This window comes from Drosophila gunungcola (genome assembly GCF_025200985.1).
Source record: "Drosophila gunungcola strain Sukarami chromosome 3L unlocalized genomic scaffold, Dgunungcola_SK_2 000005F, whole genome shotgun sequence".
NCBI lineage: Eukaryota > Metazoa > Arthropoda > Insecta > Diptera > Drosophilidae > Drosophila > Drosophila gunungcola.
The window spans coordinates 3,008,844-3,033,721 of NW_026453180.1; the positions used below are offsets into that span (position 1 = coordinate 3,008,844).

The following is a 24,878-nucleotide window of genomic DNA, read 5'->3' on the forward strand; positions in this document are numbered from 1 at the left end:
CTTCACTTTCTCCCGTTTGTAAAATTGGCCAGAGGAAAACTTTGCAAGTGTTGCACTCAGCACGGGGAAAATCAAGAGCAAAACTTGAGGAAACATCTAGTGGTTTTCCCTCCAAGTTTCCAACCCCCAACCCCCCACGACTTTTCCAAGAAATTCGCAGCCAAGGAGCAGGAACAACCTGTTGCCGCTACTAGCTGATTTTATGGCCAGCGAAGCCACACACGTGATTCAGACTCAGATTCAGATTCAGCTGGATGAGGAAGTCTGGTTTCCTTTTTATGGGTGTTATAGCTTTTCCAAGTGTGTGTGCGTGTGTGGTGGCACCACAGGGAGTCTCTGTGACGACATAATCAACGCTCCATTGGAGGCGAGTTGCCGCCAGAAGCAGATGTTGCCACAAGCCACTTGCCAAACAAATCGCTGGCTTAGACACACCACTCCACGCCGCATAAAACGACTTGAGTGATGAGCTGGATAGACGAGAAGCTACAGGGGCAACTCGGCGAATGGAAAGGGAATTCATCATGAACGGAATTCCTGACGGAAACACGAACTCTACATGCCTAATAAAATATTAAGCACTTCTGGAAAGAAATCTTTGGTTTTAGGACATGTTTTCAAAACATATTTACCACTGCAAAAATAATTGACAGATTTTGATTTAGTATTGAGACACTCTTTAGCTTTGTATTGAAAATTATGAAAATTAAGGTTTGTTTTATAATTAAAATAATAAATAGAATAAATAGTAAAATTAATTAAAAATTATAAAAAATTTTAATAATTGAACTAAAACCCGCAATGAATGAAAATCAAAGCGTAATTATTTGAGTTGAAAACTAAATATTGGTATTTAATAGGTTTTTATACCCGTTTATATACTTGTAATATAAATTGATTTGGTTTTCCTAACTACATTTATACATTTTTATAAAAACTCCTTATGGTTTATTTTCTTAACTTGGTAGTCTTTATTTTATATATTATATTTTCATCTTTATTGGGGGATTGTTATAACTTTTCGAAGACAAGAATATAATATATACACCGTCCCACATATTCTTTAAGAATTTAATGAAGGACATTTGTAAAGATATTTCTAATACCTTATTCTTTGAAACAATATGCAATGCAATTTTATTTGTATCTTTTCCTTCCCCCAGTTCCCATATTTGTGGGAGTGCCAACGAAGGTATCCGTATCGCACATTTAAATTCCGCTGTCACCAAGCCCAAAGACCCTTGTGACTGGCATTCACTGTATCAAGTAACATTCATTCACTGTATTAGCTTGTGTCATGTTTTTACGACGTTCCCGACCTTGAGAAATCGCAACGACATGGAGGACTGTTGCGTGTGCTGCTGAAAGGGAAATCCCCCGGCCGATCCGTCCCGTCAAAGGTCAAAGTCACTGGCAGCCAGTGGCGTTTTCCGGGTTTCCCTGGGTTTTCCCGGGTCTCCTTTGGGTTTCCCCAAGACAGGGACTCAAAAGGCAAAGTCAGACAGTTCCCAGTGGATGAGGAGACGGGAAAAAGGGACCGAGATGCCCTCACCGTGGCAACAATAAGTAGCTGGTTACACTGGTAAAAAAAAGGTACTAAGTGCAAAGGCTTGGATGCTCAACTTAAATAAATATTTGTCCCTTGAAATATGGAAATATTAAATTTGTTTTTTACTTTTCATTTGACTAATTTTCGATAAATTTTAATATGTGAAAGTTTAATTTAAATTTAAACAATGTTACTTTAGTATATTTCACACAAGATTTTTATATAGGAAAATTCAATTTAAATTTTATGGGTATAATATTTAAATATCTGAAAATTTAATTTAAATTTAAGCCACATTTCTTTAATGTGGTTAAAATAAACAGGAACCAAGTTAAATCTAATATTTTAAATTATGCATTTTAAAATGTTTGTATTAAGTACTACGATTTTATATATATTTTAGTTATTAAATATGCAGATTTGTATTCAATGACCAGATATTTATTTTGGTTCTTCCACGTTCTTTTATCAGTGTAGCCATTCCTCTGGGCTGCGGGCCTTGGGCTCTTGGCATCTCGGCTCCTGGGTCTTTTGCCTTTGGTCTCTGCCTTTTGGTATCTGGCTGCTACGTGCGGCTTGTGGCTGCCACATCCACATCCACATCCACCATCTATAGTACGTATCCAGGCAGCACCAGAACCAGCACAAGTGGCCTCTGAGCATCTGAGCAAGTCAACACGGCGGCACAACTTTGTCTGCCCCCGTTCGGCTGTTGATTTTTTTCGTTCCACTGCCACTGTGGCTGGTTTTTATGGTGGTGACCCCCAGCTACGTGCGGTCGGTTGCCTGCGGCGGAGATTATGTCTGGGATGTCGACTTTTACTGGGTCTGTGACTGCGTCTGGGCCTGGGTCTGGGTCTGCAACAGGGACAGACTTTCGGGGAAGCCGTCCGACTCTGGCTCTGGTTGCTAGGACGGCACCACACAGCGAATAATTTGGTAATTTTTTGATGTTTACATTTAAACATAAGCCCTCACATATATATGTTTATGTAAGGAATTGTTTTAAGGGTTTCAAAAAGGTTTAAGGAATCTTTGTGCATTTTTGTAGTGGTCCAAAAAACGTTGTGTTAATTTTCCACAACATCATAAAAAATAATGAATTTCTATCTTTTAGAATTTGTTTAAAATTTATTTCAAGCTTTTATGCGGCTAAAAGCAAATACTTTTTGAATTCATTTTAAAGTTAATTGTTACAAAATAGGGATATAGATTACATTTATTAAATTAGATTTTGTTTTTAATCGACCACTTAATGAAAAACAATGACTTATATTTTTTTTAGAAAATAATGGATGTTTTATACTTTTAAATGAAGACTAATTTTTGCCAGTGCATTGGCCTGAACAAACAAAGCGCATGGCGACGGGCGTGATGACGTGGAAAACGTGGCTGCGGCACGCCGCGAAAAAAGACTGGTGGTCCGTGAAGGGGTCTGGGTGTCTGGAATCTGGGGCTTGGGGCTTGGGGTTTCGGGGGTCTGGAAGCATGGATGTGGATGTGGGTCTGGTTTTTTGGAGCATGAGTCCTGGGCCTGGGCAATCCCAATCCCAAGCCCAAGGCAAGGCCTCGACCGCAGACAGTCTGTCTGCCAGTGTCGTCGCGTGACTTAATTAGTTCCCATGAATAAAATGCGGAGAGGAGGGTATTTTGGCTGGGCGATAAAGACCAGTGTTGACGTCACTTACCCCAGTTGTTGGTGTTCCATTGCCGGCGGCGATACCTGTGGCGTTAACCGATCCGTTTCCGGAGTTGGCGGACTTTCCTTTGCCCCGGCCGCGTTTCGATTCGGGTCGAACGGGCTGACCATCGGCTCCGAAGACCATCTGCAAATTTCAGAGAGATGGGATTAATATTTAATATTTATTTGAATATTTAAAAAATATTATTGTCATTTTTATTAAAGTAAAAGATATTTAAAGAAAACTCTTAATTTATCAAAGGGCATATAATTTTTATTAAATCTCTAGATAAACATTTGTAAATATTTTTTTAAAGATTGTTTGTTTTATTTTACAAATTTTTATTTAACTAATCTTTTCTCTTTAAGTTACAATTTTTATCATAAGATTTTCAAATTGAAAGTTAAAAAATAAACAAATTGGTAAAGCAGTTTGGCCAAGCTTGGTGTTGCCAGATTGTCGTACTTTTAAGTAATTTTCCGAATTTTTTCCGTTATTTCATATGGCGGGAAAGTGCCCGAAACCCCGAAAAACATTTTACTTCTTACATTGTATTTACCTCAGATTTTTCACATTTTACATGTCAAGACTTATTCAGACACCAACCCTAATATAAGACACCATCTGTCGGTCAAAAAAGACACTCGACATAATGTAAAAAGTTTTGTATAAGAGTAATGCATATTATAAGTAACATGTAAAATTCAAGTCAAATTATAATATTGCTATTTTAAATTTGAAATATTAAGTAATAATATTATTAAAAGTAGGCGCAATGCTTCTGCTTTTTCTAAAAATTTCCGAAAAAATTCCTTATTCCTTTTGACTTAATAATTAGGTGAAATTTTATATATAAACATTAGGGACAACCTTTAAGGATAATTAATTCTATAATGCAATCAATTTTTTTGTATGCCTGGAAAGAGTAGAGATATTGTAAATGTTTAGGACACATTAAAGGTTAAAGAATATATGTACTAAACTACTAAAAACTACTTTTCAAAAGATCAAAATAATATATAAACTCCCATAAATCTTGGCAAAGAAGACAGGGACTACCCATCTTAATCCTTAATCATTATTCTACCCCAAAATCTTTCATTCCGTTCCCAAAATCCCAAAAACCGTGCAGTTGAATAATGACATTTAACCTCTAAAGGAACTGGCTGCCATATTAAATTACGTTCAATATAAAACGAACATATGGATATTAGGATCGAAACCATAGATAATTCCAATAAGCATGAAAAGGAAGGCTCTAAATGCAAACCGCCTGTTGGAACAAATTCCGAGTCTATTTCCGGCGCAGGCTCATAAATATCGGAGCCGTAGATGCAAAGAGCCTAAGATGCGATCGAGTCTGAGAAGAACCATTAAGAAAAGTGCTGGGAAAGCGAAGGAACCGAACGGTAAAGTTGGAAAACTAAAATTGAAAATGGAAGTGATGAGTGTGCATTCGAGAGTGAGTGTGTGCGCAGGCGTGCCCAGCTCCACAGTGGTACCAAAAATAGATTGAAATGAAGGAGGCTACACACATGGATCCAGATCGGATCCAGACAGCTTCGCAGGAGTGCCTCTGGAATGCCCTTGTCTGAGTCTTTTCGGCGGCTGATTGACAGCCGCTGCAACTTAACGGTAAATAAGCGACGCCATCATAGACACTGCAAGAAAAATGCAGGACTTAATCTTGATTTGAGGGTCTAAATAACTGAACATTGTTTAAGTGAAACATCTAGTTGAACTTACAAAAATGTCATTTAAACAATTTTTTTAAATAACAATATTACTTTTTTTATAAAAAAGATTTAAAGTTGGTTGAGTTTCTTAAGGACTGTAAATGAACTTAATCAATTTTATTTAATATAAGATTACTTTTTTATAAAATTTAAAAAATTTAAAATTGCTTATGCTTCTTATGGAGAAATATACACATTTGGCTCAATATTTCAATAACAAATCTTGATTTTTAAAACCTTTTTTTAATGAATGATAGGATTCTTATAAAAAATTCAGAAGCTGACCAATTTTAGCCCAGCAAATGTGTAAACAAAAAATGTGTTGAACTTTACAAGATTGTATCTTTTAAACTCCTCATTAAATAAACATTAAAAATGAAATAGTAAAAACATTATGTTGAAGCTTAAATGTTTTAAACAAAACTATAATAATTAAAACTTTAGCAAAAAAAATACAATGTTTTAGGGTTTTTTTTTATTAAGTGAAAGGTGGTTTATAAAACTTGAATGGTTTTATCATGCCTAGCTATAGTTTTACATTATTTTTTTAATCATATGTGACCTTGAATTTTTCCCAGTGCATGTGTTTCTCCCCAATTCAACCCCAAAGCATGTGTATGTACCCTCCCATTGCCATCTCCATCGCCATGCTGCATTTACATTGTTGGCACGCGCAGGCGCGCACACATGTTGCCAGAACGTCAACCTTTTGGGGGCGATCTCAGATCAGGGGAAACTGGGAACTGGAAACTGGGAGCAAAATGCGTCTGCGTACAGGGCACTTTTCAATTTTAGCAGCAGTTGTCATTTCGGAAGCAATTATTTTAATGCAGAGCCGAAGTAGAAGTCACACAGTTGCATTTACATTTGCAGTCGCAGTTGAGAGCGTGCCATCGTGGCAGCCCCCCAGTGATGAAAAAAGACTGCCATGGGATGGCAATTGGAATTGGATGGGAAGATGGAGACGATGTCACTGGGACTGAGGACTGGAGTCTGGAATCTGGTATCTGGGATTACTGCGAGTTGGGGTTGCTCTGCATGGCGTCTAAATTTAGTCGCAGCCTTCGGTTTTCGAGTTCTTGAGGTGTTTTCGGCTGAAACCGATACGACAATGTTACGCAGTGGTACAGTTGTGCACGGTTTGAAAAAGTATTTTGACTCTCAAATAGGAGGAAATACTTTATGAGTGACTGTGAAAGAGGTTTTTTAAATTGAATATCGAGACTTCTTACGTTTTGAGGGTACTTGAATTGTTTACATAAAAGGTTGATTGTTAAGGGGAATGTTTCAAGGAAATACTGAACAGTACTGAAATATCTTAGCTATCATCACATTTAAAAATTGTATTATACGGGTATGAGTTATCTTATGCTGGTAGCTTAAATTGAGCAATATATTTCGAGGAAAATAAATAAATAAATTATTAATTTGTAAAAATCTTAAAAAGAATTATTCTAAATGTGGCTCTTAAGGATCTGGTCTACAAAATAGTATTAGAACTAGTAGTCAACATAATAAATAGAAGCCAAGATATTACTTATAATAATAAGAGCATAGTTGTTGGTATATTTTTTATTTATTTATTGAAAGAACTTAGCTTGGCTCAGCAAGTAAAAAAAAAACTTAAAATTGTAGCTCTAGTCACAACAGCTCATTACAAAATCATAATTGTTCCACACAAAACCATCGCCATATTTATTAATAAAATAAACATTCAAAAGTACACCAAAAACATACTCATCAAGTTAATAAAATCGTCCTAATTCAAGCTACAAAAACTGCTCAGCGATTCCATGGAAATACATTGCCTAATCAACTTTAAGAAGCCCCCAAAAAGTCGTAAAAACAAGGCCAATGTCCTATAAAAATAGGGCCAAAAGTAGGCAACCCAGAAGACACTCAAAAGGACGAAAAAAAAAAATGGAAAAAAACACCACCAGACATGCATTCAATCCTGTGTTGAAAGCTTCGTCAAAAAAAAATCGATGACAGTTTATGAGCCTCGGAACGAGAGCTTCTTTAAATCAATTTTTTCGTAGCTTCCTGTTGAAAGGTGCCTGCCTGGCTGTTTTTTTCATTTTCCATTAACTGCAGCGTGTTTTTTTCGCTTTGACTTTATTAGCGCCAACAATGCAAGAGCACAAAACGCATGTTGACTTAATTGGGGCCATTAGTTTTTATTAAAAAAAATAAGAAGGCAGGTGGCAGCTGCTGCGATGCCATAATGAGCTGCTCAAAAAGCCCGCCGGTGGTTCACTTGTTTTACTGGGCCTCACTGCGTTTTACTGGGCAACGGCAATGGGAAGTTGAGGCTTAGGCGGTCCTGGTGTTTTTCGTAACAACGGGAGCCAAGCAACAGGTAGCCCCCATTTCGAATTTGAGTTAACCGCAAAAAAGGCCACACGCACACACAAATGGGCCAAAAACCGAGCACTGACCTAGGCCAATTGGCTTTGCGGTAGGATCCCCACAACGTTGAGCAAAACCAGAGGGGTTTCCTTTTTTATGACACAATTTTCGGGGGAGAGCCAAGGCGCCCGGAGAATAACCACAGCCAAAACAACAACAACCCCTCGACATTTCCTACCCCTCCTAATGAGCCATAAAAAGTTTGCTTTATGTGTGCGCCAGAGTTTTTGGCAACCCTTCGCCGAAGTTGATGTATTATAAAGCTCCTACATCGAACCCTTCAGCGGCTCCACTTTTGGCAGACACTGATGGAAAAACAGGGACATAAAATGGCATTTTATATATGCATTTGGGAAAATTTAATTTGAATCTGTTAGCAAAATTAGCGGAAATGTAGTCGCAGCTTCAAAAAGTCTGATCAAGTAAATTTTACTATATATCTTAAAATGCACTTTAAACAACAATTATGGTAACTTTTATTTTATTATTGTAAAATAAAATTAGCCTAAGCTATTGACAATATTGAAAAATAAATCAAGTAAAATCTTCTTATTATTATTTGTTTGACATTGAAATCCTTTATATTTAAAAAAAAAATTTGTTTACTACTTTATATTATTTTCCAATAAAATAAATTTGGTTAATTATTAAAAAAAAGGCCAATGTTCATTCAACCTGAACGGTACTCGAATATTTAGAGCACCCCAAAAAGGTGAGATTGGAATACCTAATTCCCCGTCCTTGACCTGTGCCAAAATAAGTCCTTAATTACTTCCACGCCAAGGACAACCCTTTTTGTCGGGCACAGCCAGCCTCCAGGAAGTAAAATCGATTTTCGTAGGCAAAACATTTCAAGGTTGTCGCACCCGAAACCAAAACCAAAACCAAAAGCAAAACCAAAAGCAAAACCGCCTAACATTTGCCACCTTGAGTCCTGTTTATTTTGATTATCACTTTCGCGGGGGGAGGAGCGGGGTGTTGGGGGGTTGGGAAAGCTTCCTGATTAGCTTCCTTCGTCCTTGAAGGTTGCCAAAAATTGTGTCTGGCGAAATTCTGGACGATGATGATGATGATTCACCAGGGCCAAGGCCTGCTGGATTTGCTTTCTATGGCTTATTTCCCATTTTGATTGCGGCTGTCAGACTTTTCTCTTTCCCAAATGTTTTTGGGGGTTGACTTCTCTTCTATATATACAGATATATATATAGATACGGCATATACGGGGGTGAGTTTCGTTTCATTTGGCATTGTAATTGCAGCCACCCCTATATGTATTATGTACCTACATATCTGCTTTCTCTTTTGGGGGTGGGGGGCAAAAAAGTAGAGATGCGTCATCCGACGATTTGTTACACGTAATTTAGATGCGAAATTTTCAATGTCAATCTCTCCCCCGTTTTTTCGTTCGGTGTGATACGTTCGCCCCCTTGAGATGTAACCGTTTTGATATGTGCTAAAAAGCTCACTTCACAGCATTTATCAAGGTCAAGTTCAGCAAAAGGGGGGAGCGTTTCATATTGTTTGTTGAGGTAGCGGAAAAAGCATCAGCCAAAGTCGCAGGCCACCAAATGAGTGATAAAAAGGGGTAACACACAAAGCAACAAAGCGAATTGTGACACAATTCGAGGGTCTCGTTTTCGGTTTGGATTGCTTTGGCTTTGTTATTACCGCCAAGATGGGGGAAGCAGCATCGGAATCTCCGTGTTAATTGAGCGGCTTTATGGGATTTCGAAACAATTGAAAAGGGAAACAATTGCAGAAGGAAAGGCAGGGACTCAAAGGTTTCTCGGGATTACCAGTGCTCAGGGAAAAGGAAACTGTATTTTTAAGTGAATACAGCCTGCAAGTAGCTTTCTGATTCTTACTACATTTTGTAAAAAGGTTAAGAATATCTTTCTCATTTAATTTGTGGACAAATTTATATGTTCTGGTATAAGAAACTATATATAAATGAAACGGTGGTAATAAATGTTTTCTATGAGTTTAAATGAGTGGTTACTGATAATTGTGCTTGTGTTGTTTATTAAATTTCATGATTTAATATTAAAATATTTTTGATATCAGTGTAGCTAAATCTTGATGTATTTAAATAGTTTGAAGAGCTACCTTAATTTCTTAAGCTATTTGGGAATTATAAATCATGGTCCTGCACGAAATTAAAAACTGGACTGAAAACAACGATTGTCTTTATTGTCAAAATTTAAAAACATTCTCAATTAAACCAAGCACCTTTATGCCCAAATGATCAAGAACAGCTGTGCCCCTTTAACCGAAAATCCCCAGAGAAATGGGACAATAGAACCGAACTTAATTAGTTATATTTGGTTTGGTTGGGATTGCAGATGCGTGCTAATGAAAGTGCATTAGCACTGGGACTTGGTGGCAGGACTGAAGGACTAAAGGACTAAAGGACTGCAGGACGGCAGGACCAACCAAGGATAATGGACTGTATAGTACCGCCGCGGGGCTAATTCTCCCACTGAAAGTGAGCAAAGTAAGGCGAAACGAGCAGAAAAGAATTAATTTGAAATTCCATTTCGTAGATTTAATTGAGTTGAAATCAAATTAAAAGCAATCTATTTTCAACCCTCATTGCGAATTTTTTTTCTTCCTTGTCTCCCTTTTGCGATGATGTTTCCCACACGCACACACGCACGCACTATCATCCCATACTCCACCCACTCTATTCATCTCTTCTTTTTTGCGCTTCTCACTTTTCCAGAATACCAGAATTTTCTAAAAGTGCGTGGTCCAAATCATAAGGGTGTGGGGGTGAAAAAAGGGAAAAAAAATTCGGACTCGTTTTTGGGGTTGCAAAAATTTCATCGCCTGCATTGCAAGAGGAAAATCGATAAAAATGTGCCGGTGCCTTGTGTGCAAAACCAAAAAAATGCGAATTCATCCTCTATATCCTGGAAATAGAAGATATACGAGATATCTCTTTTTTTATTACTCTGGTTGCAATGCACTTTTCGATGGCCTCTGTGCTGTGGCATTAATTTTTAATTCGTCGCATGCAATCCGAGAATGATTTATGCCCAGCTTAAGTCGCAAATTAAAAAGCTATTCCAGTTGCATATTCAAACAGTTGAAAATTAAAAAAAAAATAAACTACAGGCTAGAAACTTTTTGCATCCACTGTGGACGAGACCAAACAAGAAATGCAAATAACGCGCTCAAGTTGGCAGAATCCGAGTGAGAAAATGGGAGAGTGGGCGAGTTGGCGAAAACTGATGAGGGGCGTGGCACAGCGCTTCAAATTGCATTTGATAGAGCCGCAGAGTTCGGTTCGTGTTCCCCTTGACCACCACTCCAAAAGAATGACCATTAAAATGCATTAAATAGCGGAGGAGCGGTTTTTATTTCAGAAAATCTAAATACTCTGAATTGCAGTGTTGTGAAAACTTAATTAGTAAGGGAAGCATATTTTTTGAGGTAAAATAAAGACTCAAAATATGGCTAAGGATATTAACCAAGATCCTCTTATTTTAAATGTGATCAGAATAAATTTTATAAGTTTCAACAGATATAGAGAAGTGTTGTATACTTTGTCGATAGAAATAAATTTTAAAAAATAAGGGTACAAATATTAGGACAATACGTAAAAAAATGTTCTTAGTTAAGCAGTATTTTATAGAACTAAAAACATGCCAATATATTAATAAATAATTAACCAACTTGTGCACTCTTTTTGCAGTTCTGAAAAAAAATAGTGGAAATAAAAATTCAGCCAGGCCTTCCTTTCGCATAATTGATAAATCCAAATTATCTATTCACACCTCAGGCTGCATAATTAATTAGTTTTTACCAAATGACTTCCCCCGCCTGCAAATCTGCTGATGGAATTTATGGACTCCTTAGTCTCCTTTTAAGGGATATAAATTGAAAATAAAATTCAACAACGCGCTTTGGCAGCAGAAATGTTGTTTAATTTGGCAGCAGAGCAGTAGAAGCGGCAGAAGTTGAGTTTCAGTGGCAGTGGCAGCTGCAGTTTGCTGGTGGCGCAGTAAAAGTGGCTTTTGTACGTGCAATGACCTACCAACACATAAAAAATGCAACGCGAAGGCACGAATCGCGCGCTAAAATATGCAAAAGGACGATTGGGTAGGATGATGCCAGTAGGATGGCAGGATGGCATGATGCCAGGATGCCAGTGCCAAAGATGTTGCCTTTGCTGTTTTGCAGGCCCCAAGGCAAAACTTTCCCAGCAGCTCTATTTGCAAGGACACACTTGGGGTTCGGGGCTCGAGGTCCTTCGTCCTTCGTCCTGCGCACCAACTTCAATAATAGTCAAGTGCAGTGAAGCGTTTCGCCAACTGCAAAACCTCCTTTTTGGCTCCTTCCAACAGCGAGACAAAATCAAAGCACCAGCTTCCACCATTTTATTTGGCATTTTCTTCACTTTTTCTTTACGTTTTCTCTTTCTCTTTCTATTTCTTTTATTTTTATTTTATTTTTTTCCTGCAACATCCTTTTGGCCAACACGCATTTGCCACCCATTTTTCCACTTTCCCAATGTGTGAGAGTGTGTGCGAACTTTGCATTTACCCTTGGCAAGGACTTTTGCAGCGGGTGGAAAGCTAACGAAAGCAAAAAGTTTTATTTGCACAGTTTTCTTTTTCTTAAACTTTTGTTGTGATGGCACCCCCACAACCCCCTCCACCATCACGATCTGCCAGCTTGCAATTTGCTCAAACAAGTCTAAAAAATATATGTGTATGTGCTTATGTGCAAGTCGGGTGGTATATATACTATATATAGTATATCCTTGTCGACAAAAGCAGCCGCAAAGGGGGGAAAACTGTAGCATGCTTTTGAGCGCTCGCTTAGAAAATTTCCTCCGCTTGCCAGCTAAAACGAGGGAAAATGGAAAATTTTTATAATTAACAGCTACAAAGTAGCACAGCACAGCAGATGCAGATGCAGATGCATCGCAGCGTCTCAAACATGGCAAACATCGGCTGTTTATCAGATGGGGCAAGATGCCAAGGAATAGTAATTTTTCTCTTCTTTTTGGGGTGCCAGTTGAAGCAAGACTTCCCCTTTATGTATTTTCCCTCTTCTGCCGGCGGCCTGTGAAATGCAAATATTTATACCAACTACTTGAAAACGCTGAGGGAAAATGGCAAGTGCCTCACGCGCAAAAGTGCGTCATCCTGCACCAAAACAGTGAATATCAATTAAGTGCAATTTGGTTTCTTGACACTTCAGTGAATCAAAAGGGCCAAGGATGTAGGCTTAAATTAGCTCCTTTTCAAGGGTTCACACCGCTTTGATGTACTTTTTATGTAAGGACTTGAGAAGTGGATGGGGGGCATAAAACAAATAATTAGGGTGAGGTTATAGAAAGGTTCTTGAACTAAAACGGTTTGAGAAAATTGTTAAAAGATGTTTTTTGAACCATCTTTTTCATTGTTAAGGAATTTAAATCAGAAATATGTTGGAATAGAAAAAAAGCTTTCAGATAAACCTTTTAAGTTTGATAACAAAAATGTTGAAACTGTAAATTTTGATATTTGATAACACTTGTATTAATTTCGATATTAAAGATCAATTGTAGGCGAAAAATGTATCCAATATTTGGACTATTAAATGATTTCAGAATTTCAAAGCTATTAACTTAACTTTTTCACTACCAAATATCTAAATAGGACTAAGGCTTAACCTCTTAACATTTTTTCACTGTTAAGATTTTAAATATATTTTTAAAGTTTTATGGAAATCTTTTAAAGCCACTGAATATAAAATGGGCATAAAATGCTAAAGCTAAGATAAGATAAGATAATAAATATCTAAATATCTTCCAGTCATATTCCAGTTATTCTTATAATTTTTTTACTGTAATGCCGATAAGGTTATGCTGTAAAGATCTAGAAAGTGGGTAAGGAAAGGTAAGGATTTTAGAGAGTTCAACCAAGAAGCCATTGCAGTGCGTTCCTTTCTTCAATTTTTTTGCACCCCTCGTGTAGTTAGTGTTGCTGTTGGTGCGTACGCAATGTGCGTAAGGAGAAAGCTTGAAAGGAGCGCAAAAAGAGAAGGAGAAGAAGGCGGAGAAAGGGCTGTGGGTGATGTATGTGGGCCTATATTTGCACATGTACCTTAAGCTCTAGCTGCTGTATGCGTGTTGAGTTTGTTATTTTCCCTCTTCATGTTATAACTTTTTTTCCTTTTTTGCATAAACTCGTGGGATGGTGTGTGCGTGCATATTTATGCGTATTTGTTTGCATAGCTGATGATGTGCCAGCAGCAACAGCAACAAGCACACTTTATGAGTGCGTGAGAGCTGTGTTTCCCCATAGATCCACCCCCACTTTAACCCCTACTTAACCCCATGTAAAGCCCTGCTGTTAGCCCCATCTATATGCACTCCCAATATCCTTTGGGGGCGCCATTGCAATTAGAAAACTTGCATCGCAACTTTTTTTTAAATTTTTTTGCACCGACAACTTGTAATGCAATGCGCTAAATTGTTTGATATCACACGAACATTCACACACTGCGAAATGCTAAGTGCAAAGTCCTGCTTACAAGTTTATGTACTGCACAGGACAAAATAGCACATTTTTATTTATGGGTGTGTTGAGAAGAACTAAATATTAACCTTCTAAATCATAAGGTATACAAAATTCATTTGTAAGACTTATGTATAATTACGATACGATATGACTGAGGTTGGAAGAAAAATACTTATTGGATGTTTAGGAAACTATATAAATAATTACCTAAAATATATTATGGTATTCATATAAATTTAAATTTATAATATGCAAATAAAACAACACAAACAGCGTATGAGAAAATTTTGCTGCGGATACATTTCAAAAACACCATCAATATATTTAAGCAAAGAAAGTAATTAGAAACCACTATTCAAAAGTGATATTTTGGATCTAAATATTTTGAAGTTAAAATTTTTTTTCAACTAATTTTAAAATTTAATTTTTCCGATACTTAAAAGACTATTAAGCTAAAATAAATTGCATTTTTCTAAAAGTAGCTTTTTGGCTACAAAAATTATAACAACTTTAAAGTCATAAATAAAGCGCTACAATAAAGAGATATTTTAAATAAATTATTTTCTCCTTAATGATATTAAGGATAATATCTGGAAGAGCTAAGATTTTACTTTGAAGTACATCCCAATTTCTGCCTGTGCACTTTACAACTGGCAGCTACGTGCTGTGAAATTTTTTCAGCGCATTCATGTTGCACGTACCGCCCATTGTTGTTGCTGCTGGTGCTGATTCTGTGGAGTTTTTTATTTTATTTTATTTTTTTGTTGCTGCTGTTTGCTGTTTGAAAAACATTTCTTTAATTCTTTCTTTTTTGCGTTTCTTTCGCTCGCGATGGTGTCTTGAGTGCAAACCACCCCCACGTTAGGGGATGTTTATGCGCGGCAGGACTTTCGTACTTTCGTACTTTGGCAAATGACTTGACTTTGGTCAGAGAACTGAGACCAACTTTTAGTTGTTAGCAGGAGTCGGGAAAAAAAACCTGAAATTAAATTGATTTTTTGCCTTCTCTTTTGGACGGAGAATGGGAAAGCAAGTCGAGCGAAAAGCTACAAATACATATAATCCACGGCAACTCTTTTACGTGCCGCTCAACAACAAACAATTTATTGTTTCAATTATATTTTTCAATTTGCGCCGACAAACAAAAGTCCGCCAAATGCAAAAAAGGCTCTCAGCTATAAATAAAATAAATAGCAAACGAACTGAAATGTGTTTTCCTCATCGCGATGCTGTCTCGTTGCTGTTTTTATATTGTGTTTGCCAGGTTTATGTTCGGAATGGGGGATATTATATGAAAGTAAAGTTATTGAAAGTAAACATGATAAAATAAACTCAGCACAGAGCGTGGATAAAATGGTGCGCCACTTTTTTCGTTGTAATGCGCTGGCGAAATTGTCTCAAATAATATTTAAAGAAAATTAAATTGAATTTACGGCGGTTCCTTGTTGTTTTTCCGGGGAAAAAAGCGAAAAGAGGAGGGAGCAAACAGAATGATAAGCAAAAATAATCAAAAATCGATTTGGAAAGTGCGTCCCGGTTTTCGCTCTCTTTACTCCTCTTGCTCCTTTATTTTTGTTGTAACAATATGCCCGAATTTTCCATTTCCCATTTTGTTGTCAAAATGCAATCATTTCGTTTTTGTTGTTGTTACAGCTTGATAGGCACTTTGTAAGCAAAGCACAACAAAAAAAGAAAGCAAGCAAGGAAAACAAGCAACAACTTTCTCCGGGAAACATTTGGAAATTGAAATTGTAAGGCGACGGGCTTGGCCTTACGTTTTACAAATTCTGTGATTTTGTTTGATTCACTTGACTTAAACGGATTTGGCCAAAAAGGGAATCCGGCAGAAAGCAGGAAACAAAAAGTTGGCAGGCAATGCAGGAAACGTTACATATTGAAATTTGAAAAAAAATGAAAATGAGTTCCTTGAAATGCTTGTGTCATCTGCTTACTTAAAACAAATGTTCGAGAAAACTTACATTCTCTAGATTATGTTGATGTACATTTGATTTCAAATATATTTTAAAAATTATATATATTTTAGAGATATTTGTTAAAAATAAGTTTGTTCATTGAAAAAAGAAATATGCACTAAAAAAAATTTAAAAAAAACTGCTTAATAAATAAAATATTAAAGAAAATCTTCGTTCTCTAGGGCAAGTTTATTTGCTTTGAATTTTTATATATTATAGATATATTAAAAAACTATTCAGATTTTTAAAAGGATTTCTATTTTGTAAGAGATAAGTTTTGCCATAGAAAATGAAATATGCACCAATCAAAATTCGATAAATTCTCTGTTCAATTATATCCGTAATTATTTAATTATTTTTATAAAAAACCTTACACCCTCCACCAAACTTCAGTTCTCGTTTAGTGGCCCATTTAACTGACTTTTCCACCATTCTGTGCCGAAGGCCGACAGCAATTAGTAAGTTTTGTAACCTGCTGACCCTCTAAGCCATTACAGTTAAGTATTCTCGTTCAAATAGGCGTGTGTATGTATCTGTTCGCCTATGGCTGCATTTAACCCCTCGGAAACTGGACTAAATGACAACCGTTTCCTCCGACTCCGACACCGGCTCCACCCCACACTTTTCCTTTTCCCAGCCAGTTTTGCTGGGGTGCGAATTTGCTTAGTTTGTCGCGCAGTTAGGAATATAAGCCGTGAAAAGGGTCCGCAAACGACGACGACGAGTCGGTCAAGCTGAAAAATGCACTGCAATTGCACCTTGCACACAGATACACATGCACAGCAATTGTGCACTGCTAGAAAAGTTTGGATAACTAAGTGCATGTTTCTAAAATTTATTTAGTTCCCAAAAAACAAATTTGCATTTTGAATGGTCAAAATAAATATTTAAAAATGTTTTCTTTGGATTTTTTAACATGTTTTTTTAAAATATTAACAATAAATAACTATTTTAAATATTAATAACAGTTATTGATTAACCATTTTCGGTCCCGAATTTACTTAAAAAAAAATTGTATTTTTTTATTTATTTAATCATTCTGTAATTGTTCCACTTTATAAAATATTTGAAAAGTTTTTTTAGGGCATTAATAATTAATGTTAATATATAAAAAACAATTTTTGATCCCGACAGTACTTTGGGTACACATACAAATTTCTTACTAATATATTTTAAGACTTTTTAGATTATATCACTCCTCATTTCTCCCCGTGTAAGTTTAACCCCTTTTTGGCCATGCATCGCTGATATTTAAATTGAGCCAGCGGGCAGTGAAAAGTTCTGAGGGGGCCGGCAACGGGTAGAATGCACTTTGAAAATAGAAAAAAAGGGTTCCGTGGATTCCACGCTTCTAGGACTCTGCATGTGCAGCGATATATCCTTGATCTATTTGAGCTCTAACTGATGGGGTTTCTCTGTATAGTATGTACATTTTCCGGTTACTTTCCCGAGTTGCTGGGTTGCTGTGGCAATTAGCGCCGGAGTTCGGTGTGTCTCGCTTTGTTGTTTGTTTATTAATAAACAATAACAGCCAGCAAATTGCTTAATTGCTGGATTGCACCTGCCCAGTCCCAAGGATCTCGGCATAATGTTTGAACATCCAAGGACCTCATTATGGGATGGATATTTTGCGTCTCTCATTAGGAGCAGAATAATAAAAGAGAGAAAAGTTTCCTGATTTTGCACTCATTACTAAAGAAGGGCAGTCAATGCAGTACTTTTGTCCTTTAACTATTTCAAGGATAAGCACTGCAAGTCCCTCTTTCTCAGCCTTGCCCTTATGCAAATTGCCATCAAGTATACGCAGCGTGTTCCCTTTCATGCGTAATTATATAACATTAATTTGCATTTCTCGCTTCTTTCCGTTCTGTGCTAGTGCAATCAATGCAAATGTTCGCGCTGCTGGCAACTTAACAAGGATGTGAACATTTATTTATTAAAATTTAACAACGCTTTATGATCAGCGCAGATTTATAAACCTACATACTATAATTGTGTGTGTGTGTTTGTGTGCAGTCCGCCTCAACTGGAAAACCAGAACCACCACCAGAATCGAATTCAGAATCAGAACCACCAGATCAACCCAACCAACCATCCATCCATCCATCCCATCATCATCATCCATCCACATGAGCGGCAAATCTGTTCCATAAATACAGCAACAAAAGCATTCAATTGCGCAGACTGGCAAACACTCACACACAGACAGAGTCAAGCATTTTATTATTTAATTTATGCGGAGACAACAGAGCAACAAAAAATTGTGCTGGTAAAAAAAAGAGCACCAAAACTACCACACAAAAGATCTACCAGTACATAGATGAAAATATACATTTGTATCTGCAGCGTAAACAATGGGTATTCTGCAAGGCAACAACATCCCAAAACAAATATTGAGCACTAAATATGCAGAAAATAGATTAAATAGTTGCGATAAACAATGAAGATGGGTAGATAAAAAAACTCTAATATTGATTAAAGATCTTAAGGGAGATTGTTTTTGTTTTCAATATTTTTTGGAAACTTATTTAAATTCAATTTTCAAATAAATTTATAAAAATTCCCACTTTCGAAACCAAATGTTTTACATAAGAAAACTTTAATTAAAGTCTTTCAAAACTTTACAAAACTTCCCGTGCTCTTGTGAAGAAGCCCCATTTATTAAGCGTATTAAATGAAATAAATAATTCAGATAAATACACCATAATTTAACAAAAAATTACTTAATGCCCTTCTGCAAGTGCAAATATAATAACATTAAAATGTATACGTACGGTTTTGGCTTTGGGTTCCTGCAAGAAAAAACAGATAGAAAATGAAAATAAATCAAGTGTAAATACATGTAAGCTGTGATGGATAAAATAATTAGCAATAATTAAAATTAAAATAAATCTGTGTACAGGGGAGGACAGCCAAACCGAAAATTACTCAATGCTGGAAAATAAAACCCTATATATGTATGTACCTACAATAAAATGGCATATAGTAAAATTGTATATAGACCGACTGTCGACGGGCTATCAAAAAATAAGCCCACTAATTGGCTGTCATGGCGGCAATTTGCGTTCCCAAACAGCCTCACCAATGAGAACCCATTAAAATGAAAAAGGCAAATGCAAAAAAAGAGACAATGCAAAATGTTAAATTATGGTTTTCAAAGTTATGGCTTCAATTTTGGCAATTAAAAGAAGTACACATAAATCCCCGCAAAGCATAAGCTGCTTAAAACAAAATAATATACAGAAAAATCATTCATCAATGCCATTTTAATGGACGTGCATGCGTGCATGTGTGTTTCAATGGCATGGGGCTTAAGTTCTGCTCTTAGGATTCTGGCTTAGGATTCAGATTCCTATTCCTATTCCGATTCCAATTCTGAGTCTATAGAGCACAATGCGAACAGATGTGCAGGCAAGCGGAGTTCTGCCTGCAGATGGCCTACGAATAATAGTGTGTGCTCCCTGCAACAGATGAATATGCAATCCTTCGAGGAGGAAATAAAACAACGGAAGCTGCTTGGAATTTTCAATAGGATTTTGTGCCCACTCGAGCCACAGATACACCGCAATAAAATTTGATTTTATAAATTCTCATTATAAAGAGAAAAGGTTTAACAAAGTTTTTGAAAAAATGTTAAGAAATAATATAAGATTATGATTAGTTTTTTTATTTTCAGAACACAAAACAGACTTTAAAGACTTAGTTATGGGTATTAATTTGATATCAAAATTTTTGAATTTAATCTTGTCCATTATTAATAATAATAGAATACTATTCTGTGGTTCCACATTTTATTTCTGTGTACCTCAGCTGAAACCTAAAACAAATCTTTATCTGCCAGCTGAGTTCAGAGCATTGAACTCAAACTGAAACTGGAAAACCCAAACTCAAACTGAGAATTTGGGCGGGGAGTACATGGGAGGCATGCCTGGCAGCATCTTTTGGGACTTATCGAATGACAAACGCACATATTGCTCCGCCTTTAGATTGAATGATTGAATCACTGAATCTGAGTACGAAGTCGTGTGCCTGGCCACAAGCGACAATTAACCGAAAGACAACAACATCACACATTTTTTGGCCAAACATATTTTTCCATGTTTCGGCAAAAAGCTGGGCCAGAAAGTGGCAAGTAATATACATTGGGGAAGGAGATAGCAGGGCACAGGATGAAAGAGGATGCCCAAGTGCAACTGGATATGCTAGGAGCACGACCACGACCGAGTATCAGATTGCACAACATGCCCATAATGAAGCACATCCAGGGCATTATCGCCAACATCGTCATCATCGTCGCCACCACCAAGCCATGCCATACATATGCGTTGCAGTTCATGTGGCTCAAGTATCCAAGTATCCAGCGCAGAGTGTGTGCACGAGCATTATCCTGTTTTCCAGGAGCTGGCAAGCCAACGTGCCAAAAACCGGACACTGGGAAAAAGTTTGGAGCTTGTACTTCAACAATTAAATCGGTGGCTTTGAGGTCGCTAGAGAGAATTGGTTTTTTAAATCCATAAAGTTTTATATATTTTTGAAGAAATTTAGTTCTATTATAACAAATTAAAACCAAACACTTTAATAAAAAGCTAATCCCATAATAAGCCCTAGAATTGGTTTCCTTAACCTTAAATTCTTTTTTTTTATAATTTTTTTTAATTATCAAGCTTTTAAAGAGTTAAAAAAAGTCAATATAACAATGCTACAAACAGACTACTTTTTTTTCCAATTCCATTTAAGTCATAATCTGCAAATCGAATTTAAAAATTTCACTTTATAAATGAAAATCCCTAAATTTGATTTTAACTTTATACAATTATCTTGGATGCCCTAAATATAATACAAATTTGTACTTTGCAACTAAAAGTTAACGAGATACAAAGTACAATACAGAAACATTTATTCAGACCTAAATACAAACTTATTTCTGTTTTAAAATGTTTCATTGAATTTAAGAAATTACTTCAATTGTAGGTATAACTTTTTATCTCAGTGCACAAGCCACCTTGACAAGTGCTCTCCTTTTTCGCCCACTCTCTCTATCTGTTGGTGTGTGTTTGCCGAGAGTATGTCACGAACGGACGGTGTTGGTGTGCTGGTGTGTTTGTGTGTGTATATGGCCTCAAGTAGGAGCAATGCACTCGTCCTGGCCCAAAGAAGGACTAAGGATAAGGATACGGCGAGTTTCATATGAGAATATGCATGCCAGCGAGCATTTTGTATGCATGAAGCGAAAACCTTTAAGTTGCTATGGCTGTATTTGTTGGTTTTTAGTGACTCCAGTGCATTTGCTTCAATGAAGTTAGAGCGAAACGAGAGTTGCAAGAAAAAAGGGGATCAGATCTTAGAGTGAAAAGCATCCTTGGACAGCCCCAATGAAGTCAATCACTCAAACCCCCACAACAAGACAGACTTCCAAATGGACTTTCGGGGTTGATTCCTTTGGCTTTCGGTAACTTTCCTTTCACTCAGACACTTTCAATATTTGCCTCGTCTTGTTGTTGATTTTCTTTTATTTGTGGAGGCGAAAAAAACGTCGAAAAAAATGTTCAAATTTTAATGAGAAAATTCCTAAGAAAAACTGCATATTTAAAGAAGAAGAAAAAAAACGTACCCCAGACAAATTGAGCGACACAGGAAATATCCTCTTAGCTAGGCCTGTCCAGAGATTTCACTTATTTTTTGTACTTTTGTGGGGAGTGACTGTGGAAAACGGAGGCAGGAGTGAGTTCACTAAGCAATTCAAATAGCCAAGTTAATGACTAAGCCCGAAGGTCTTTTCTGCTGATTTGGGAAAGTAAAAAAAAAATTACAAAAAAAAATATTAAACGGAGAAATACAAGAGGGAAAGCTGGCCGGAAAGGGAAACTGACTCGTAGTTCATCTTAAAGTATGAGTTATTTGAGAAAAAGATTTAAGTGGAGAAGTGCATTGATGCGCATTCGATGGGAAAGCTAAGAAAGAAATAATTTACGTTCAAAATATATCGCCATTAAGAATGGAAACCGGACCAACGAAGTCGGACAGCCGGGACCAGCTGTGAGTTTTAGCTGAGAACTTTCAGGCTCAGCAAAAAAAAGCCGCGAAAACCTTGTCATTATAAAGTCCATGGACAAAGGCATAAATATATGAGCACATGAGTAATTTTAAGCTACACTGTCCTACAATGAAGTTGAATGGAAAGTTTCTTGATGGTGATAATCTGATTAACAACTTGCTGTTAACCAGACAAAAATATATATTTTATATATTATAGAATCATTAAAAATATATATATACATATATTTAAACAAGCTTCAATGGTATATAAATATTTCTAATTTAAAGTTTATTTAAATAAATTATAAAACTTTAAAACTATTCTTGTATCTTGTTTGTTTTATTTAAAGCTATGAAATCTATTCAGGAATCTCAGCAAATTTTTTTTTAGAAATTTGTGTTTAATTTTTAGAAAGCTTATTTTAATTGTTTGTTGTTTGAATCGAAGAGAATTAAGCTAGTGTCATATATTGATATACAAAAATATAAAATATGTAATAATTAATGGTTTTAATTTATGGATGGAGCACATTCTTAAGACTACAAAAAAAACCGCAACCCAGTGACATAGTGTTCCAGTAGCTCATCCGACATGTGAGGCAGTTGGACAATGAAAACCCTGATAATGATGTTGCGGATGGCGATGATAAAGTAAAGGAAGATATAAAAACTAAAGCGTCAATTGTCCCAGGAGAAAAAAGAGGAAGAAGAAGCAGAAGAGCCTAGAGGAGAAGAAGAGGAAGAGGAGCTACTCCAAATTGGCGTTGCACTATCGCAACGCGTATCTTTAAGATACTCTGTCCATATTGACATGTCAACTGTTGCTCTTTTCTCGGTGAAACTGCGAAATTTACAACTTTATCTATGTGTGTCGTCGGAAAAAGAGGTGGTTTATACAGGAGGAGGGGGGAGGAGGGGGTTCATGAAGAGGTGGGGAGGAGGGGTAACGTATCTATAGAGCGGTATAAGTAGAGATCTCTGCGTGCCATTTTCTCGTTTGACGGCCTTTTGTGTAGCGCCCGGTCTCCTCGCTCCTGTCAACCTTAATTGTCCGCTCGTTCTGTCTCTTTCTTTGCAGTATCTACTCCTCTCTTTTGCACCCACTATTCCCGTCTCTTTCTTTTTTTTGTTTCCTGTTTGCAGTCCGCTGATCGCGACTGAGAGACAAAACGCTGCGCACACTCGCTTATTTATTTATCTCTGTCTGTCTGCGTGTATCTGTGTGTGCCGCTTTGTTTGTGTATCTGTGTGTGTCTTTGCGTATTTGTATCTGTGTGTGCGATCAAAAGCCGCGTTTGTAACTTGTGAACATCTGCTCCTTTCCTTTCCTTTTATTGTTGTTTTCGTTGCCTCGTTTTCGTTATTATCGTTATTTTTATTGTTGTTCTTATTTTTATACATATATATGGCACATTGGGCATTTGTTGCTGTTGTTCGTTGTTGTTGTTCTTGGACGTCTGTATTTGTATAGTGAGGCCCCGAGAAAATAGAACGCCGCAATATGGAAGCGCCTGTCAATATTGAGAATACTCCAAATACCCAGATTATTTGACGGCGTTTTGAGATTTGCCAACCGGCTGTGGGAATTTTTGAAACAAGACCTTGGACAACTGACATAAGAAAGAACTAAATAACTTGATTGGGGCATTAATTATCTAGCAGTATTTTAATAAATGTTATGGCTAAATTTGGTACCATAAAAACTTTTCTATTTAAATGTATCATGAGAATGTTTATGACATTCACACATAAGGATAATTAAGGAACGTGCATGTATTATACAAAGCTAATTATCCTACTAAAATAAATATGATATCACTTTAAAAAAAAAATATGAAATCTCACAATCTTAATATTAAGCTTTAAGTTGAAATGATCTCAGTGTCTGGGATTCTAATTTTGCAATATTATTTTTATAAAATATCGACTGTCAATTAATAGTCCCGTATGAGAATTATCATATGAAAAACCATGACATTTCTTTGGAAAACTAAATTCTTTTGATATTCCCACTTTGATCCTTTGATAAAGTAATGTTTTAAAAATTATTTTCTTTAAATAAATCTATAAATCTCTAACTGGCATGACTATGCATTACTAACATTCCAAACACCTATTATCCCCATTCCCATTTCTTCTACTTAAGAACCGATATGTTTAGAAAATTGAGATGCACACGTATCCTTGGCAACAGATCACTTGAAACTCCTTAGTGGTCCTTGGGCCATTGAACTTGTTCACCTCGAATCCTCATATCCAGGCAATCCTAAATTGGAGTGACGACATGCACAGGGCGCAATTTGAGATCCCAGATTCTCGCACACATGTGCAACCTGATTTGCGACCGCTCAAAGGACACGCTCTGCCTGCGGCTGCGGCATCTTAAGTGATTTCGAAAAGGAGCTGCGAGCTGGGGGCAAAAGAATCTGGAGGATGCGCGGATGTCGGATCACTCAGTTGAGATACTCAGATACTTGGATTCTTGAGTGCACCTCGTACGCAGGCACTTGGGCACATACACACACTGCTTCCCATTGTAGGTTACTAGTTAAATCTTAAATCGAGGCAGCTGGAGAAAGAGAAAGAGATGGCTGCACAGGGGGCAGAAAGAGACGGGACGAGGCACTTGGCCAGGGAACATCTGTTGCGCTGACATAAATCCTGAGTGACTGACCGCTGGTGCGAAAGACCGCGAGTCTTGAATGCGAATGTGGATGTGGATGTTGCCCGCCGGCTCTCTTTTGAGGACCAAAACCAGTTTCAACCGATTCCCAGCTGCCCATTTAGGCACAGTGGTTTGAAAGTCAAGGTCCTTTGGTAAAATTTCATATATAATAGCTTGTTAATGAATTCAATTCTATTTGTTTCCTAAAATTTCAAATATATAAATATATATAATAATTAAGCAATTTAACCAATAGCACTATTAAATTCAGTGATTTTCTTTTTTGGGATAGATTCTATATAAAAAGAAAAGA

General features: G+C 36.8%; 1 protein-coding gene across 4 annotated transcripts in view; it reads right to left on the minus strand.

Annotated features, from left to right (window-relative positions):
* LOC128259569 (methylcytosine dioxygenase TET) overlaps positions 1 to 24,878 on the minus strand; it is a 111,616-nt gene that overhangs the window by 74,549 nt on the left and 12,189 nt on the right. For 2 of the 4 annotated variants that reach the window (XM_052992054.1, XM_052992052.1), the window contains exons 4-5: positions 18,639 to 18,656; positions 3,238 to 3,375 (exon numbers count right to left, since the gene is read on the minus strand). In XM_052992054.1, coding sequence (XP_052848014.1) covers positions 3,238 to 3,375; positions 18,639 to 18,656 — 156 coding nt within the window. The remainder of the gene's footprint in view (positions 1 to 3,237; positions 3,376 to 18,638; positions 18,657 to 24,878) is intronic. The other 2 variants (XM_052992055.1, XM_052992053.1) reach the window with 1 other exon arrangement.